General features: G+C 38.6%; 2 protein-coding genes across 6 annotated transcripts in view; one reads left to right on the forward strand and one right to left on the reverse strand.

Annotated features, from left to right (window-relative positions):
• rgmb (repulsive guidance molecule BMP co-receptor b) overlaps positions 1-5,748 on the forward strand; it is a 217,539-nt gene extending 211,791 nt beyond the window's left edge. For all 5 annotated transcript variants that reach the window (XM_073067752.1, XM_073067773.1, XM_073067759.1 and 2 more), the window contains one exon: positions 3,300-5,748. In XM_073067752.1, coding sequence (XP_072923853.1) covers positions 3,300-3,965 — 666 coding nt within the window. In that variant the 3' untranslated portion in view covers positions 3,966-5,748. The remainder of the gene's footprint in view (positions 1-3,299) is intronic.
• Positions 5,749-12,395: 6,647 nt separating this feature from the next.
• chd1 (chromodomain helicase DNA binding protein 1) overlaps positions 12,396-21,092 on the reverse strand; it is a 115,501-nt gene continuing 106,804 nt past the window's right edge. Inside the window, exons 34-37 of the mRNA XM_073067738.1 lie at positions 19,787-19,886; positions 18,596-18,647; positions 18,208-18,424; positions 12,396-16,691 (exon numbers count right to left, since the gene is read on the reverse strand). Coding sequence (XP_072923839.1) covers positions 16,307-16,691; positions 18,208-18,424; positions 18,596-18,647; positions 19,787-19,886 — 754 coding nt within the window. The 3' untranslated portion in view covers positions 12,396-16,306. The remainder of the gene's footprint in view (positions 16,692-18,207; positions 18,425-18,595; positions 18,648-19,786; positions 19,887-21,092) is intronic.

Here is a 21,092-nt window from a genome sequence, read left to right on the forward strand (position 1 = left end):
GGTGAAGGTGAAGAAGCTGTGTCTGAAACGTTGAGCGTGCGTCTTCGGGCTCATAGCTCTTTCCTGATAGTAGAAATAAGGAGGCAGCATGTCCCGAGTGACGGGGGTCCTTAATAACCCTGTGCCCTTTTGAGGATGCCCTTGATGTGTGTAGCTTTTTCTATCAATTGTAGAGAGGGAGAGACAGTGGTGAAGTGAGAACCAGGCCGAACTGGAATAGAATCTATTAATTCTGTAACTAGTGAACTGCATTATAATTCCCCCGGCGCTGTTCCATTTCTCGGTATCATTTTGTTCCCCAGTCCCCGAGGACCGTAACACAGATGTCAGCCCCAGTGCAGTCGCTAAACCAGTTAAATTGGCAAATGTTGGCGTGCATTTTCCAATTACAGGAAAACCCCTACTCCTATGTTTTAAATATTTGGAATAAAAATCCTGATTGTCATAGATGTTTGGAAAGGTTTATTAAAGGCATAATTGTGGGATGTGAATTGTGATTCTTCAAATGGGTTTCTATGACCCAATCCGAAGATCCATTTCAATGCCAGCTAGATCTGTCATGGCTTATTATTTAGTTCCTCTGTGTGTTGCATACACAAATACATTTTGATGAACTCCCAAATAATTAACTATTTTGAAAGTTTTTTTTCCCCATTCAATAGGAAAGTTTCAAAACCTACCTAATAAATCTCTGCATTTATTGGTATTGCATTCTATATGCCCTTTGGATATGAAGAAATGTTCGTTGAGTTTGAACTGATCAGTTTACTAAGGATTACATGGCGTAATAATGAAAATGCATTCAATCCCATTTGTGCCAGTTGATCATATTTTTATGAGACTCATTTCCATCTTATGAGTTTTATACCCTCGCTGGCCAATTTGTCAGGTATACCTGTATGTCTGTTCATTAATGCAAATATCTAACCACCCCATTATGTGTCAGCAACTCGATGCATAATAACATGCAGACATGGTCAAAAGGTTCAGTAGTTGTTCAGATTAAACATCAGAATGGGGGAAGAAATGTGATCGAAGTGACTTAGACCGTGGAATATTTGTTGGTGCCCGACGGGGTGCGTTGAGTATCTCAGAAGCTGCTGAAATCTTCGGATTTTCACGCACAACAGTCTCTAAAGTTTACAGAGCAGCAAACACAAAAATATCCAGCGAGAGTCAGCTCTGTTGGCAAAAACACCTTGTTAATGAGAGAGGTCAGAGGAAAATAGTCAGACTGGTTCAAGATGACAGTAACTCAAATAATCACAGGTTACAACGGTGGTGTGTATCTGAATGTCGAACCTTCGTGTGGATGGGCTACAGCAGCAGAAGACCATGAACTTCCGTTCAGAGAATACTTCATTAGGTACAGCAGGTAACTAATAAACTGGCCGCTGACTATATCAGAAGTCGTTCTGCACATGACCAGCGACGCTTCACTACTGGATGAAAGTATTGTTTTAAAATAAGTGTATAATAGGACAGTATATGTATGTCTTTTTTAGAACCCATGACATGGGCACAGTGCATCCATTTAAATGAATTGTTGATTCAACCCAGCGCCATTTTAAAATTCCTCTTCTATACATCAGATGTATCTAATTGACCCTGAACCTGCAAAAATGTTCTTAGTGTTCACAATTTTCAAAGAATTAGCCAAGCACATGAGATCCCAGTAATTTAATGGGTACACATTAGGTGGAATTCTGATTACAGAAATGCAAGTTTAATTATTACGTCTGTGTTTAGAAGGAAAATGGTGATTTGCCATGTATTACATCTGGGTGACGGAAGTAAAGGTCTCAATATTTGACCTGTGTGTATTGCCCCTAAAGTTAAGACTTATGTGGATGTATGTATAAATACATTCCTATGCTTTCTCATCAACGCACACTCTTTTGCTCACCAAGTAACCATCATCCATTCATTTGCACCTACGTCCTGATATGTGGGGAGAACATCAAACAATCCCGGGGTGGGGGGGGGGGGTGGAATGGGTGGGTAACAAACCTTCCTTCCCTTGCAGTATTGGGACTGGTTTGTTAGGTATGTCATTTCTCTATGGAATTCTTCGCCACAGACAACTGTGGAGACCAAATTATTTGGTACATTTCAAACAGGTTGACTAGTTAGGATTTCAAAGAAGACAGGAGAAAAGAGAGGGGTAATAAATCAGTCATGATGGAATGGTGTAGCAGATAGATGGGTCGAATGGCCTAATTCTGCTCCTACATCTTATGGTCTTGTGTATTAGAATATAACAGCACAGAGCAGGTTCTTCAGCTCATGATGTTATGCCAGCCTTTAAACCTACCCCAAGATCAATCTAACCTTCCTTCAACAGAGCCCTCCAATTTTCTATCACCCATTTGCCCATCTTAAGAGTTTCTTAAATGCCTCTAATGTATCTCCTCAACCATCATCCCTGGCAGTGTGTTCTATGCACTCACCACGCTCTTTGTAAATAAAAACTCAAATTGCCTCTGACACTTTTTCCCCCCGCCCCCCATACTTTCCCCAGTCACCTTAACATTATACCCACTCAGTCATTTATGCTCTGGAAAAACCGATGGCTATCCACTCAATCTACATCTCTTACCATCTTGTACAGCTTTATCAACTAACCTCTCGTCCTCCTTTGCTCCAGAGAAGAAGTCCTAGTTTGCTCAACCTTATCCCCTAAGACATGTTCTCAAATCCAGGCAGCATCCTGGCAAGTCTCCTCTGCACCCTCTCTGAGCTTCCACATCTTTCCTGTAATGAAGTGACCAGAACTGAACACAATATTCCAAGGGTTTTACAGAGCTGCAACTTATCAAGGCAGAATTGGCACAGGAGGTCAATGTCATGTTCATACAATATGTTGCATGTTGCAAGTTTTCACAGCAATTAGCAGGAACACCAGTGAGCCCTCTTTTTTTGTCTGTTACTGGTCTCAGAACAAGCACTAGGACTGGTGAGAAGGGGAGAAGGTGGGAGTATGGGGTTAGGAGGAATTGTATATCAGCCATGATGGAATGGCAGGGCTAACTCGATGGGCCAGTTGGCCTACTTCTGCTCTTGTGTCTTATGGTGGGGATAGCAATTTGCACTTTACCGATTTTAAACTCAGTTCAAATCCTGCACTGTTGGAAATTTTGGGACGTCTCTATTGCTCTCATTTACAAACAAAGTACAATATATTACAGTGCACCATATCCTGATGTTTGAAGTCATTCTTCACAGAAAAGATTTACTTGGGTATTCTCTGTGGTATCTGTTAATACACACTGAGTGTGCATGGTTTTAATTTCTTTCAGATAACCATCATATTCAAAACCTATCATGACTGTACCGATCAGAAGGTTTACCAAGCCATGACTGATGATCTGCCCGCAGCGTTCATAGATGGTACAACAGTGGGAAATGGCTGGATAAAGACTCTGTGGATAGTGGAGAAAGCCATTGGCAAACACGTGGAGGTGCACGCAAAATACATAGGAATGACGGTAATCGTGCGGCAGGTGGGGCGTTACTTAACATTCGCTTTGAGGATGCCTGAGGAATTGGCGCTGAATGAGGACGACAGCCAGGGACTGCAGCTTTGTGCTCGTGGCTGCCCCATGAATGAGCGCATCGACGAAGGTGGCCACCTCCCTCTGCCGGCCAGTAGTCAAAGCCATCCGCACCACCCCCCGGCCCAGCCTAAAGCTGCTTACACATTAGAGAGCGCAACCGCTAAATGCCATGAGAAAATCCAAGTAAAGGACGTCTATTTTCACTCCTGTGTTTTTGACCTACTGACAACCGGAGATGCAAACTTTACAGCTGCAGCTTATAGTGCACTCCAAGACCTGGAGACATTGCATCCAAAGAGAGAACGGTGGCATATTTTCCCCAGGGGTAACAAAGTTGCCCAGAACACTGGTGTATTATTTAACATTTATGTTGGACTGTTTTCCTTTATTGTGATTGTGTTTTTGTAGGTTTTTTTAGTTTATATAAATATTAAATATATATTGTTATAATATATTCAGAAAAGTATATATGTATATACAGTATATATGACAGGATGGCAATCCTGAGCAAACAAGACTGTACATATTGTGTAATTTGTTGTGTAAGTTCATACAAATTCAGTTGTAGTATTATATACTTTTTTTTGTTGAAAGTTACTTTGCAAGTTGTGTGTGAGTTGATGGCCCTACAGTTAGGGTCTGTTGTTACAAAGGGCACTTTATGTTTCTACTTATTGATACTTAAAATAGCTGCCGGTAAAGGTGTTCATAGCTGTCGGAGTTCGATATTCAGTCTCCGAAGGATTACCAGTTATGCTTCTTGGTTTCAAAATGGATAACTGTTTGTATAAGCGGTGATTGTCTAAGTATGTAAATAGTTAACTTATTTATAAACAAAATGTCCTGCTAGAAAAACAGAGCAGATTCTGTGCTATTTCTGATGTTCGCTCTGCTGTGTTAGTGGTGCCACCTAGTGGATTGCACTTGAGTTACTTCAGTGTTCAGGTGACCAGTGATTACAGAATCTTAATTTGTGACTATTAAACAAAAGGTCTTAAATACCTTTTATATTGTGATGTGTTAGTTATCCTTTTCAATCACTGCCCCACAGAACCTCCTTTCAAACCTTTGTTAGAAATTCTAAACAAAAAAAACTCACAAAATTTTCATTCTAAGCCCGTAAATTTTTTTTTCCAGGTATTTCCACAATAATTGTCTCTTCAAGTTTCAACAGTAATGGAAGATCTAGTTTTGTTAAATCTTTATACTCCTTCGTCTTTAAAGGTTCAGCTGGTGAAAATGTTGCTTTCAGGCTTTGGCTGGTCTGTATTTAACTAGTTAAGAGTATCGTGCTTTATTTTCATGTGTCTGATTCCTCACTGATGTGTTTTTGAACGAGGAAATGCAAGTTATTCACCCCTGCCCTTCACATTTACAGCACTTTCTCCTTATTCATTATGGCCCTGTTGGCAAACAGTACAGTGAAACTCTGGTAAATTGCCCCAATGGTTTCTCAAATTCACAAGCTTTGATCTTGCTAAGTAAAAGTCAGCCAATGTGCGAATTGTTCTCATCAAAATTGCATAAACTGTGGAAATAATCTTGCCAATGTCTATGGATAGTTTAATTCAACTCTAACTGAGGCGGGGTGATCAAAAGTGTGCTCTGTATAGGTGCTGAATTTTCCAGGGAGCACCTTCCAACTAACAATTTGCCATCCTTTCAGTGTGTAAGATAAACAAAGTATCCACCTCCAGAGATGACAACCAGTCACCTAGTCTTATTTCAGGAAGGGTCTGTCAACTATTTTCTAACAGATCTATTCATACATGGTGTTGGAATCATTTATTTTCAAATTGGTGACAGTAAATACTTGAGCAAATCCCCACACCTCCTCATAAAGGTGTGCTTACACAAGGTGAACTTATCAATGGGGCCTACGAGTTGTGTGTTTATTATGTAGCTGCTAACTGAACTGGAAACTGCACTATAACTTAGCATATTTATCACAGTAAAAGGACGTATTTTCAGAACAAGGTATAGAAGTTATCAGTCAGATGCTGAGTCATTGTTGAGCCCCTAATGTTTTATGCCTGACTTCTCCTTTGTGATAAAATTCTGGTCCTGCTAGTGAGGTTGAGCAATTTCACTTGTGTACCACCTGATTTTGTACTTGTCCTCCCTTAGTCTTTCAGAGTGGAAGTTTGTGTATTTAAGTCAAACATGCATTAAAGTTCTGTTAGGAAGTGTGCACCTAGTGTCTGTCTTGTGTTAAACTGATTTGCTGAATGTCTCATTATACAGGTGGAGAAAATTATTATTTTTTAAGAGATACAGGCCTCTGCAGCCATGTGACCAGTTAAGCTACTAACCCATATGTCTTTGGAATGTAGGAGGAAATCAGTGCCCCACATTGTCACGGGTAGAACATACAAACCCCTTACAGATAGAGCTGGAAATGAACCCAGGTTGCTGGTGTTTAATAGAGTCATGCTTACTGAGCTGCCTAAATTATGCCTTCAACATGAATGTTGTTAAAGAATGGGTAACATTTGCATAACTTCATAATTATCAGAGATGTGGGGGTTGTGTAGTTCATCTGTTTCTTAGTGGCATCATTAGCTAAACCAACATTTGATAATTTGCAAAGTTGCTTTACATATTTCTGTTCTTCATTACCAGCATAGTGAAATCCATATAAGAGACCTAAATTCAAGAGAATGCTTTTGGTCTCTTAAGAGTACAATTTAACCTGCAACCTTGGTTTGATTACACTGAACAAATTCAATATATGAATAATTCAACAAATATTGTCAACAGTTTTGGGCCCCATATGTCAGAAAGGATGTGTTGTTATGGACAGAGTCCAGAGCAGGTTCACAAGGATGATTCCAGGAATGAAGGGGTTAATATACAAGGAGCATTTGGCAGCTTTGGGCCTATGCTCACTGGAATTTTGAAGAATGTGGGGATATTGCATTGAAACCTACCAAATGTTGAAAGGACTAGATAAGGTGGATGTGGAGAGGATGTTTCCTATGGTGGGGATATCCAGAACTAGAGGGCACAGCCTCAAAACTGAGCGGCAATCTTTTAGATTAGAGGTGAGGAGGAATTTTTTTTAGCCAGAGAGTGGTCAATCTGTGGAATGCTCTGCCACAGATTGCGGTGGAGGCCAAGTCTGTGCATGTATTTAAGGCAGAAATTGATAGTTTCCTGATTGGTCAGGGCATCAAAGAATATGGTGAGAAGGCAGGTGTATAGGGTTGAGTAGGATCGGGGATCAGCCATGATAGAATTACATCATGGCAGAACAGACTCGATGGACTGAATAGCCTAATTCTGCTCCTATATCTTATGGTCTTAATTCACTGCTGACAGAACAGTTGTAGAGCACTACGGCCCAGAACCAGGCCCTTCATCCCCTCTAGTCTGTACCAAACTATTAATCTGCCTGGTCCCATTGATCCGCACCTGGACCATAACATCTCCATATCCATGTACTTAGCCAAACTTCCAGCACTTCAGCTGACAGCTTTTTTCACTGTCCCACCACCCTCTGGTTGCCCTCCTGTTCCCCTTAATCTATGCTCTCTAGTTCTAGTCTCACGTAACCTCAGTGGACAAATCCTGCTTGCATTTACCCTATCTATACCCCTCTGTCAAATCTCCCTTAATTCTCCTGTGTTGGGGGGAGGGTGGAGTCCTAACCAATTCAAGCTCTTCCTTATAATGTCTGATTTGAACTGCCTATTCAGGGAAATAGAACTGGGTGATTAGTTAGTACATGAGCTAGCAAACCTTTATTTCCTGGTACATCCTATTAGGTTGGTGAACATACTTCACCACGTACAGTATTGGAATAACTGAAAGATCCAAGCTAATAAAAAGGGGTTTTCAATTGCAATTCATTACTGACGCAGCAGCCTGCTAACAAAGGCCAAGCAGGATTCCAGCAGGAGGAGGGAACAGATCAATATCGTATTGAGTCATATTTCCATCTGGTCAGCAAGCTTCCAGCCTTTGTTATTTCCTGTCTGCAAAAGGGAAGAAAGATCAAAATCTGAATCCAAAATGAGAGAAACATAATTGTGCAAAAGCAAATAATGAAATACCGAGGGGAGAAAAAACACTGTTCTTTTGGGATGCCATCCAGCTTTGTCAGAATTCTTGGAATCTAGTTAGTGCTCGAACTTTTTTTTTGGAAAAAAGTTCGCTTGAATTTATTAGAATGTTTAAATATCCATCATTCACCTACTTCAGCCTACTCAAAGTTCAAAATAAATTTATGATTAAGGCACGTACTCACTACATACTACCTTGAGATTCATTTTCTTGCAGGCATTCATGGCAGAACAGAAAAATACAATGAAAAATTACAAAGACTGATAACCAATTTGCAAAAGAGAAATTGCAAATAATAATTTAAAATAATACTGAGAATGAGCTGTAGAGTCCTTGAAAGTGAGTTCATAGGTTACCTTGCCCTTGTATTTTCCTCTATTTAAAAACCAGCTGATGCCACAATAACAATCAAGGCAATAATGAAAAACATGAAGGTCTAATTCCTCGATGTAAACATGCAGTACGTGCTTGGCTTTTATAATGAACAGATCAGCTGAAATCATGAGTGACCTCTAGATGCTGTAGAACACAGTCTCTGGTTAAGGGACTTTGTGCTGGCAGTTGGAAATGGTTTAGACTGCACATATGTGTGGTTTGGAAATGCAAGATGCTGACATTGGATATAAAACTAAAAAACAACATTCTATTAACTAACTGAATGTGTAACTCAAAACAGTGCACTTGTGGATGTTCATGTTGCTATACATTTATTAACATTTCCAGCCTAAGCACTTTAAATTATTTTGCTTAGATTATTACTAGACCACAGCTGCTAAACAAAATAAAAAAACTAGGAATCATCTAATGTCCTAATTGTAAAAAAAAATGGTATTAGGCCAAAGAATACTGGAATGGAAAACCAATGGGATGAACAATAATGCTGAGCTCTGAGGAGAGCCTTTGGCAGGTGGAAAGCAGAATTTAGGTAGGAAGTTCACGAGCTCAATAGACAATAGGTGCAGAAATAGACCATTCGGCCCTTCGAGCCTGCACCGCCATTTTGAGATCATGGCTGATCAATTACTATCAATACCCAGTTCCTGCCTTGTCCCCATATCCCTTGATTCCCCTATCCATAAGATACATATCTAGCTCCTTCTTGAAAGCATCCAGAGAATTGGCCTCCACTACCTTCCGAGGCAGTGCATTCCAGACCCCCACAACTCTCTGGGAGAAGAAGTTTTTCCTTAACTCTGTCCTAAATGACCTACCCCTTATTCTCAAACCATGCCCTCTGGTACTGGACTCTCCCAGCATCTGGAACATATTTCCTGCCTCTATCTTGTCCAATCCCTTAATAATCTTATATGTTTCAATCAGATCCCCTCTCAATCTCCTTAATTCCAGCGTGTACAAGCTCAGTCTCTCTATAGCTGGGTATAGAGAGAAAGCCTCTAACAACTAAAGGATGTGAACAGAATAGCACAGACCAACACACACCCACACACAAAATGCATATTCAAAATCTCTGGGGTTGACAACAGTATAATAGAGGCCCTTCAGCCCACAATGTTGAGCCAACCCTGCAACCTACTCTAAGATCAAACCCATTCCTCCCACAGATTTTCTTCCTCTAGTTTCCTATTATGTACCTATCTGCACCTACCATCACCCTTGGCAGCATATTTCACATACCCACCTCTCTGCAAGTCAAAAACTTATATCTGACATACCACCTCAACCCCCCCCCCCCCCCCACCTTATGCTTTTCTCCAATGACCTTAAAATTATGCTCTGCATTTAACCATTTCTGCCCTGGGAAAGTCTGTTAAGTCATCTCTCATCTTCCTTCACTCCAAAGATAAAAGTCCTAACTTGCTCAATCTAAGCTTTTGAGACCTAGTCTAGTCATAGCAGCATCCTGGTAATCACCCTCTGTAAAGCTTCTACATCCTTCCTATAATAAAGCAACCAGAACTGAACACAATAATCCAAGTGCAGTCTAACCAGAATTTTATAGAGCTGCAGTAATACCTCGTGGCTCTTGCACCCAGTTCCCTGACTAATGAAGACCGACATAACATACACCTTCTTAACCATCCAAAGTGTGCAACTTCGAGGTATCTATGGATGTGGATCCCAAGCTCCTTCTGTTTCGTGTTAGTGCTGTCATTCTTGGCTCACACTTGCATTCTTTGATGTTGCATTAATAAGCATGGACATAAGACAATTTACTTACCAATGTTTTCTGTTTATTTTTGTAATAGCTCTGAGGTGTAATGAAAAACTTTGTTTTACTTGCCATACCGATTATTTCATTACAGCAGAGCAATCTCCCAGACTAGCCTAGCACGCAGGACCTATTGAGAGTTTTAAGAAACTGGGATTGTTCTCCTGTGAATGAGAAAATTTAAAGGGAAATCTAAATATTCAAAACTGTGATGCACATTGTTTCCATTGGTAACTAGATCACTATCTAGAAATTAAAGGTTCAAAATAAAGTTATAGAACTGGAGGAGAAATGGACATGATTTCCCCTAAGTGAGCTACTCGGATATGCAATGCACCAAAAAAAAAATGACAAAGCCAAAAAAAAGTCTGCAGATGCTGGAGTTTCAAAGCAACTGACACAAAATGCTGGATGAACTCAGCAAGTCAGGCAGCATCAATTGAAATGAATAAGCAGTTGTCAATTCAGGCTGAAACCTTTTCTCAGGATAAAAGAATGGTGCAGGGAGATTCCATGCCAATTTTCAAAATTGAGTTAAACATCCATTCAATTTTCAGATCTATGGATACAGCATTAAATTTACAATTTGAACGAAAAAAATACTAGAAGCAATACATTGTAAAATAATTCCTCCCATTTTATTTATTGAGATGGCAAGTATTAAGCTTTAAAAAGAAAGCTCAGTTGGTAAGAGGAGACATTGGCACCTTACTTTGACTATCTAATCTAAAAACACATTTTCTCTGATGTTATGAGGTCATATATGAAGGGAGATTCCTCAAAAGAGGTTTCTGTTGTCTTCTCAGACACTATTTGATTTATGGCATTCTTTGTCCAAAGGACCTTAGAAAAAGAGAGGGCTATGGGTAACTCTAGGTAATTTCTAAAGTACCTACATATTCAGCACAGCACTATGGGCAGAAGGGCCTGTATTATGCTGTAGGTTTTCTGTTTCCATAGAGAAAAGCATCTTGACACTGCTACCCAGGTTGACATTAAATAAAGTCCCCAGGATAAAATCTGACAGTGACTTAAAATATTTGTATTTACATTTTTGTTGTTAACCTACTGTATATTTAATTGATTTTTAAAACAATCTGTTTAAAATATTTATTCAACAAAACAAATTTGAATGGTTTGCTATCCTGTCACCTCATTATATAGTGTAAATGTTTAAGTACATTGAAGTACGAGAACATCACCTATTAACAAACCCTGAACTGGGATAACAGTTGTTTGATAGTTTTTAAGATTATTATTTATTATAAGCAATGAGTATATTCCAATAATCCTCTCAGATGATGACAAGAAGGGATACGGGAGATAGATCAGCTGGTTGTGATGTTGCAAGAATAACCTTGCACTCAATGTCAATAATATCAAGGAATTGATTGTAGACTTCAGGAAGAAGTTGAGGAAACGCCCACCAGACCTCATTGATGTATCAACACTGAGTGGAGAGGGAGAGCCGTTTCAAGCTCCTAGGTGTCAATATCTCTGAAGATCTATCACAGGTCCAATTTTTGATGCAATTACAAAGAAAGCACATCAGTGGCTATATTTCATTAGGAGTTTAAGGAGATATGGCATATCATCAAAGACTAGCAAATTTCTACAGATGTACCACAGACAGCATTCCAACTGGTTGCATCATCATCAGTTAAACAGTTCAGGGGAAGAGGCAGCTCAAAGAACATCCCATCACCAGTGATGGTTGGCCAGCATAAGTACCAAAGGTCAAAGCATTTATAAGGACATTCAGCCAGATACCCAGAGTATATAATTCTTATTAGCCTCCCCACCATAATAAAGCCAATTTTGATTGTAGACAATGTATACGATTCCACGTAATAATAAGAAACACACTGAAAGAGACTATGGGACCAGTACCATACCTTGGATGTGTGAAGAGTTGCACTCTAGAATGTCTCTAGCCAAACTGCCACCATATAACACACATAAAATGCTGAAAAAACTCAGGTCAGGCAGCATGCGTGGAAAAGCTTGAAGAAGGGTCTCAGTCCATTTCCATGGATGCTGCCTGACCTGCCCAGTTCCTCCAGCATTTCATATGTATGTTACTTTGGATTTCCAGCATCCAGTTTCTTGTGTTTACCTAGTAACACTGACACAGTATAAAACTGCCCATTTACTCAATGTCCACCAAAAGCAGGATACCATCGCTGGTTAATTATCTCTCCTCAAGCAGTACTATTGAGAGGCATTTATGCACCAGTGCTCACCACAGGACCATTCCAGGCTGCATCACAAGTACCTGTACAAAAGTACTCAGATCTCTCTGAAAACCAGGCTTCACAAAGCCCACAGATTTTGACAACTTTATTTCTCTCAACCAAATGATTGGTGCTTATTTGTCCAACAATACACGTGTAATATCTGACTGCAGGTATTAACTGTTGAGTAAAGCATTAAAGAAAACAAACACAATTAAAGGGTGATAAGAAGAGTTTAAAGGCAGAAATAATGATAGAAGGTATAAACACATCCACTACAGATTTACTTCCAACATTAAATTATTTGTTTAAAAATTGTCTGAGACTAATCTCATGCAAATGAATGGCTGACAAACACCCTGTAGAACATGTTACTGCATTTATTATAGGTGATTGACAAATTCATTTTATGACAAGAATATTAATTTCTGAAAGCTTATGTTGGTCTTCTTTATAAGGAGTAGAATTAGAACATTTGGCCCATTGAGTCTGCCCCACCATATCATTTTGGCTGATCCATTTTCCCTTAGCCCCAATTTCTTGCCTTCTCCCTGTAACCCGTCATGCCCTGACCAACCAAGAATCTATCAAACTGTATCTTAAATATACGTAGACTTGGCCTCCATACCCAGCTGTGGAAACAAATTCCACAGATCCACCACCCTCTGGCTAAAGAAATTCCTCATCTCAGTTCTGAACTAATAATGTTCTTCTGCTGAATTAAAGTATAGATAGGTGAATGATGTGAAAACATGGAGTCACTTACTTGGACATTGGTATCATTGTCTTTACCTTAGATGCTGTTTAACATGGAGGTGGAAAATACCCTAATGCAAAATTTGGGGAAAATAATCCAGATTTTTAAAAAATATAAACTTGTGAATTCAATATTGTGTGCTACATATTGAACTAAGGACACCAAAAAAGAAAACACACACACTGCTTAAGCCAGCAAATATGTAAACATGCCAATTCCTTGATTTCTTACCATTCATCAATTTATTTGGCAGTCCCGATGAGGGGTCTTGACCCAAATGGCAACTGTATTATTCCCCTCTATAGATGCTGCCTGACATGCTGAGCATTTTGTGTATGTTGATCTTTATTTGGCACTTTTTAAAAAAAATCATGAGCTGTCAGAGCAAGCTTGAAATTGTTGTGAAAATTGCAGCATATACTGTAGTTGAAAAGCTACAGCAAGGTTCACATTGGTCAATAATTTACAGTGAAAACAATGGAAGGTTAGCCAGTCAACTTTCAGCAATGACCAGACTGCATCCATCTTCAGTAAACTGCTGTCACTGAATCACTACCTTAACACCGTGGTCATCAGCAATCTAATCAGCAGCTTGATGAGGACTCCAATTACCAAAGCAATTCATGCCATAAAAAAAACACTAAAAAGATGAGGTATAACTGAGATCATTGGTGGACAAAGCTTTAAATAATCCTCAATTTAAAAACCCATTTTGCATTATCATTACCTCAATCAAAAGTATTACAAACTTAATTTTAAAAAGTGCATTTCAGCTCTCCCATCAACCTCATAACTTAAAATCACAATCTGTAAAATGGTAACAAGCTTGCTTAAAAAAAAATCAATGCTTGGTTTGCAGGGTTTTGCAGTATGATTAGTTTACAATTCAGCCTGATAACAACAGTATTACCAAAAACTAGAGTCCATTAAGCATCTGTTGCCCCTCCTCAAAAGTAATAATACACATTTGAATCGGTGATAGGTAGGCTGATTACTTGAGTTGAGTTTGATGTTCTCCTGTTGGTGTGTGTACATCATTTGGATTTTTAGAAAAGATCCTTCTAATGGCTTGGAAGTTCTACCAGTATTTCCTCTGCTAATCAAACAATTCAGCCTCTGTTATAGGAAGAATTAATGAAACTTTACAGTAAATAAACACAATTGATGAGTCTTATTACTGAAAGGTATACTGGCTTTTCACAGAATATTTTGTTCAAAGTTTTTTTTACAAATTTAGCATATTAAGTTTTAAAATATTCATCTGTTTAATCCAATTAATTCATCCAATTAAAGATCATCTTTCATAAACATGACTGATCTACATTACTTAAAAGATTCAGTAATATAGAAATAGTTAATGTTTTCCAAAAGCTGCAATATTTACCTTAATATAATTATTGTTAGTCAATAAAACAGTTTTTCATAAAAAGTAGCTTTAGTGTATGGTTTATCCATTGGTTCATATCACAAGTAAAATTAATAGAAATCGCTGCGGTATTCCCAAGATCATTTCAATGAACACTCCAGGAGATGGAAAAAAAATTGATTTTTAACAGTCAATACTTCATCTGAACTCTGAAGCACAGCTTTCCTTCCTTTATTCATTCATAAGTATAATAACAGGATATAATTCATCCAGTCTGTTAACGACACACAAAGTTTTGTGGAACTGCAAAAATATTTATTTATTTAATTTAGAGATACAGTGCGGAATAGGCCCTTCCAGCCGCACCACCCAGCAATTCCAGATTTAACTCTATCCTAATCACAGGACAATTTACAATGACCAATTAACCTACTAATCGGTACCTGGAGAAAACCCACAGAGTCCATGGGGAATATGTACACTCCTTACATATGACATTGGAACTGAACTCTGAACTCCAACGCCCCAAGCTGTAATATCATTACGCTAACCGCAGCACTACCATGGCGCCCAAAGTATAACATATACCTTGTTATGCAAATAAATGTTGCCTATTTCTCAATCCATCGTCATTCTTAGGGCTGGGAAACATGAAAGCGAATAGCATAGATTAGATTTTTTCCCCAGTATTTGCACATACAAACTATATTTACATCTCTACATTAGTTCACTGTGTAATTTATTCACAGCTATACTGTCTACCCCATTATTACTTGGCACATTTGTAATTTTTGTTTTTGACCAAAGTTAAAGCACACATTTGCAAGGGAGAGTTACAAAATTACTTTATTAAAAAGTCTGTGATACTTTCTGGAGAAATAAAGGGGATGGGAAGAGAGACTGATAATGAATGTGTTGGTTTGTACAAATCTGACATTTTTCTTCCAGGGTGAAAAAGATGTCAGGAATTCACACATCATTCTCTGTAAATTTACTTTGTAATATATAGCAGATATTTACATCGGTGTGCATTATAACACCATATAGTTTCCCCAGTTCACCAATGCATTGGAAATTCGTCTTGACTGCATAGCACGTTTCATATTATTGCCTGTTTTAGTAGGGAAAAGAATAGGGAAGATGATATATCAAATTCACCTCATTTTATTGTTCTTGCTGTAAATGGAATCTTAAGATGGGGGGGAGAAGTAGAACTGTTTATAAAATGTATCTCAAACTATAATTTGACATCTGAATTTTAAGGAATTTCTCCTATTTAGTTACTACAGCAATCACAACACTGAGTTTAAAGTAAATAAACACATTTCTAATACAAGTTATCAATAAAAAAGTACTACAGGACTAGATATAATGGAATTGATCTTCCCTTTCCCATTTTACATTCTAAACAGTGATTTCAATGACAATTCATTAAAAACTGTAGTACACGGATTTTATACTCATGATGTGAAGGCCTGAGCTGGTGGGGAAAGGAAAGTTGTCAAAAAAAGCCTGAGAAGAAAAAAAGCTCAGATTCGATTCACTAAATTTACAATAATTTACAGTAGTATATTTTCAAAGGCATTACAATTGATCAACAAAATATTTTACAGTTGTAAGTACAGAATTTAAATATTCAAGCTTGCCAAGAACTGGGCAATGTGGTCGCAGTGTAAAATGTAAACAGACTCAATACAAATAACTTTGGGAGGTGTACTAGCGTCCTCTGCCTTCTGAACAGTCTAACTTTTTACTCCGCTCCTAAATTCCTGCATAATCTTGTGTACTTGCGTGGATTTAAATTTGTTCTTCAACACATAATTCTGGTTGATGAGGTTGAAACCCTCCATGTCTGAGGAGAATGAATTCTATGATCCAGTGTGTTCGGGGCAGTGTTCTAATATATGCAGTAGTAAACATGTCCACCTTTGAATTAAAAAAACAGGAACAAAACATGCCACAAAGTTGTAGCACAGTGCAGCATTAACCTCAATACAAAAATATTTTCTTCTTGAGATAACAACCTTGCAACCTGTAAGGAGGAGTAACAATATTACTGCTCGAGAAGCAGCTCTTATCTGCTATAAGTCACATAAGGCATTTACTGTGTTCACTTTTTTATGGCTGCATTGGGTGAAGACACAAAGTCTCGTGCCGTTATGTTTTACGGCTGTTCCAGATGTGCTCTGGGGTACTTTTGTGATCAGAGGAATATTCAAGGGGAGATCTATGTTCCAATGGTGATCTAGAGTCATATGGAGATCTCTGATCCAAGGGAGATCTTGGACCACTACCAGATGGTCTGTGGTCCACTGGCCAGTCTGAGTGGTATCTATAATCCCTGGAGGATTTGTGATGGCCTGAGTATTCTGAACTGGATCGGTGATCCGAATGAGATCGATGCTCTGAACTTGAACGGTGATCCGAGTGAGATCTATGGTCAGCATGTGAGCGACTCTCCTTTGAACTGGTGTCTGGACCAGAACGGTGATCCCGACTTCTGTGTTCATCAAGTTTTCTATGCTTACTTTCACTGTGATACCTGTAAAATTGGAAGAGATCAGGGTTACTTTCAAAGTTCATGTAAATATAGATACAGTTCTAAATCGATAGATTTATTGTATATGTGGCAACACTGGATATATTTAAAGCAGAGATTGGTGGGTTGTTGATTCATAAGGGTGTCAACAGTTATGGGGATACAGCAAGAGAATGGAGCTGGCAGGGATAATATAACAGCCATGATGGAATGACAGAAGATTCGATGGAGTGAATGGCCTAACTTTGCCAATATGTCTTATGGTTTATGCATATCTGTGGCTTGGGCTCCCTCCCTAAAGTGACTAAATTAATTCAGGGTATTGAGGTAACTAGTGATACCCTGAGGATGTAAAAGGCTTCATGGAAGTGCTAGCTCTATTGAACAGCACATGCACAGATTTTCTATTTTGGCAAGATAAATATTGAGAGTGAATGAAGTACTTGAAATTCGTTTGTGGATGTACCCTTACCACCCAGGACATGCTCTCTTCTCACTGCTACCACAGAAAGATACAGAAACCTTAGGACTCACACCCACTTGCCCCATCATTGAGATGTTCCCACACTTTTAAGGACTCCAACTCATGTTCTCGATATTTATTGCTTATTATTATTATTTCTTTCCTTTTATATTTGCAGTTTGCTGTCTTCTGAACTCCGGTTGAACGCCCAAGTTCAGCTGTCTTTCATTGATTCTATTATGGTTATTATTCTATAGATTTAATGAGTATGCCCGTCAAGAAAATAAAACTCAGGGTTGTATATGGTGACATATATATACTTTGAACTCTGATGCCGGGAAGGCAAATGAGTAATGAATAGTAGGTGGTGAATCTGTGGAACTCATGGCTATGGAGGCCAAGTAACTGGTTTTCGTTAAAGCAGAGTTTTAGAGGTTCTTGATTAGTCAGGGTGTCAAAGGTTGCAAGGGGAAGGCAGGAGGATGGAGTTGAGAGGAATAATAAATCAGCCATGATGGAATGGCAGAGCAGATTCGATGAGCCGATGGCATAATTTTGCTCCTCTGTCTTGTAGTCTAATGGAATTCTTTTTGCAATTATGTTTTAAAGGGGTGGATGGGGCAATGTTCTTGGATATCAATGAAGATAACATCAATTTAAAATGGTTACAGAGAGATTTGAGGGGAAAAAAATTTTTCTTGGAAGTGTTACAAGGTGCTTGCTATCTGAGGTAGTCGAGGCCAAGACTGCTGCCTCTTAAGAAAAATCTCCTATAAACATTTGTAGCAGAAAATACAGAGCTATAAAAAATTAGTTAGTTGGCATTGACAAGATGACCCAAATGCCTTTCTTCTGCATTACTACATGGCTGCCAATTCTCAAGCAAAAATTGACTAACTTTCAAAAACCAACTAGACTCAACTTTATCTTACAATTTTTATCCTGCCACTGCCAAAAACAAAAGCATTAAATAAATAAACTTTGCTATAGATTTTCCAAAGCTTAAGTGTTCCATAACAGCTTATCTTTAAAAGAAGACAACCTGTCTCAATGTACCTGCTATCTGTTCGGTAATGATCTCTGTCCCGGTGGTCTTTGCCATTGCTAAATGACGAATACAGTCTCTTTCTTGAGGAATCACTTTTTCGGTAGGAATCACCATGGTGACGATCTCGATGATGATCGTGATAATGAGATGAATGGTGCCTTTCAGATGAATGACTATCCCTACTGCTGTCATCATTGTGTGAATTCTCCTTGGGTTTTTCAGATTCTGTTCAATAAAAAATGGAGCCAGGATTAACCCATCTTCTCAATTTCTTACATATTCACAACAATGAAGCACAAAGGGTCACCCTTAAACTTTCACTGAAAGCTGTAAGCCAACTTAAAATATTTTATGTATTTTTACAAAAGGCATAAGAAAATTACTTTGGGGCCATACCTGAGAGTTTGGCATGCTGGGTACCAAGAGCACTACTGTGCTGATCGTTATGCTGGAACACAAAACACAAGCACAAAGATTGAACAATGTCTTCAATGGAAAGACTAGCTTCCACCCTATAAATATTCTAAAAAGTTAGTGCTATAGTTTCCTATTCTTCAACAGAATGTTTAAGAAGTCAACTTGATTCAGCTGTAATATGTCTGCAAAGTTATGACATTTTAGCTCCATCCCAGAATTGAGAAATGTGCAGACAGACACTGTGGCAGAGAATGGAGTGACCATCATACTGATAGCATCATGCCAGAAATCACACACTAGCTAAAACAAATAAATAATAGAATGGATAAATCAGCCAGTCATTCACTCTAATGAAATAGAGACAAGAAAAGTTTGGAATTCAAATGGAAAGGGTTAGATAAAGAACTAAATAATGTATCAAGTGACAATTAAGAATTAATTGATGCAGTTGACTGCAGTGACCACAGAAACCACAAGAATGCCTGTTATTAATTATATATTCTCCTAGGTGGACAGTCTAATGTTTTGCAATATAGTTTCGGTGAAGGGAGAGCAGAAGATTGGGAAATAGCCATGTTAAGAAAGGGAGAAAGACAAGGTGGGGAACAGTTGTTTGTTAACACCTATACTGGAGTCAGTAATCAAAGAGGAGATAACTCGATTTAGGAAAGCTAGTCAAATCTAGTCAACACTTTATTAACGAAAATTCAACAAATTTGCTCAAATTATTTGGGAGTGACAGTGACAGACAGCAGAGGAGAACCTGTAGATGTAGTGTATTTAGCTTTGAAAAAGGTATTTGACAAAAGGCCCAAGAGGCTATTGTATAAATTTGTAGCCTAAGGTATTGGAGGAGTATCAGCAGACTGAAAACTGGAATAAGTAGGTCACTCGGGGGGGGGGGGGGGGGGTGGAATGGAGGAGGAGGATGATGATGAGAGAGAGAGAGAACGAACAAAGAGGGGCTGACAGAGGGTGAAAGTGAAATTAAGCACCTGTTAGTTGACACCAAATACCGTGAACTCTGTGCTGAAGTTTGTATGACCATGATGACATTTATATTTGGAAAGAAACTTGAATAAATCCATCTTGGGCAATGAATTTGCAGAAGCTGTCATATACATAACATTTTGCCAAATGATCTTTCTACTGACAATGATGTACTCATACCCGAGAATTCTCCAGTCGTTTCTTGATTGCATGCTTGTAGAGTTTATGCAGCTTTCTTGCATCAAATTCTGTGAACTTTGAAACAAAGATCCAGAGATTTCTAGAAATATTTTAAAAAAAATTACAGAGCTTTAAAATATAACACTAAATTTACTGCTTACAACACAAGTCAAATATGCTCTGCTCTAGTTCTAAAAATGCAACACCTTAACTCAACTGACTTGGAATTCGGTGAAAACTCAGTTTTCACAGGGAAATGACTTAAATTCAGCTTTTATCAATGGGCAAATAAACAGGTTTTTCTTCTCAGAAAGTACCTTCAGCAGCATCTCCAGTGACCGGTTACCAGAGAGCTCAACTGACAAAGCTTCTCAAATAGACTGATAGTTCAACTGATAAAAGGTGAAGGCACATTTCTGATAGTAGGGCTGATACACAGCTGGAGAGAACAAAGGTACTTTGTAGAGCCTGAGTAGCTGACCTCAGCACAAGGCAAGTAGCCATGTGTTGGTTCATGTGTGAAAATTATTAGTTGACAGCTATGTTTCTATTAACATACAGTATTCATAATGCTATTACACACATTGAAACAAAGCTCCAAATGCTCTAGTGAAGTGCTGCATACAGCCACCACTGCGCAGTTAGGTGCTACTGCCCTTCACTAACCATTGTATTTCATCTGTATTTTACCTTTTAATCAACGAGTGAATTAGCTGAGTACATCTGAAAGTATTTCCCACACTGGTGCCTGACTCATGGAACTGGATGCAGCATTCTGCCCTACAATCACTATGATACTGTATGATCAATTGGATTTGGCCAGAATAGAAGGTTCAAAACTGGAGATGAGCACCTGGAGGTAGAGGTTTGACCCATGATACTTCAATGTTCAAGGGAAGAGCAATTTTGTTCATCTTTGACATGTCCACTGGCAGCTGCAGCTGGATTTAAATCTTCTGATGCTAAGCTTTGCTTTATCGATGCAGCTGTACATTTATAATAACACTTCACCTGTTGAATTCAAGTCCATTCGTCTCTGCTTATTCACCACTGAGTCGTAAACACAAGATTGTGCTCATCTTACACACTCTACAAACCACAGCACCAAAAATACATATCCATTGTATCAGCAAACTGAACTGGGATACTGAACCAACATCAGACCGTGTGGTGGTTTAGGGATGGTAAGAAAAAGATTAATCTTTATTTGAACTTGGATTGCCCATGGTCTGTGTCCATAGGGCACTCAAAGTTGCTGTGCAAGTATACAGTGTTGTTAAGAAGGCGTATGATGTATTGGTTTTCA

Source organism: Hemitrygon akajei, chromosome 2 (assembly GCF_048418815.1).
Source record: "Hemitrygon akajei chromosome 2, sHemAka1.3, whole genome shotgun sequence".
Classification (NCBI taxonomy): Eukaryota; Metazoa; Chordata; class Chondrichthyes; order Myliobatiformes; family Dasyatidae; genus Hemitrygon; species Hemitrygon akajei.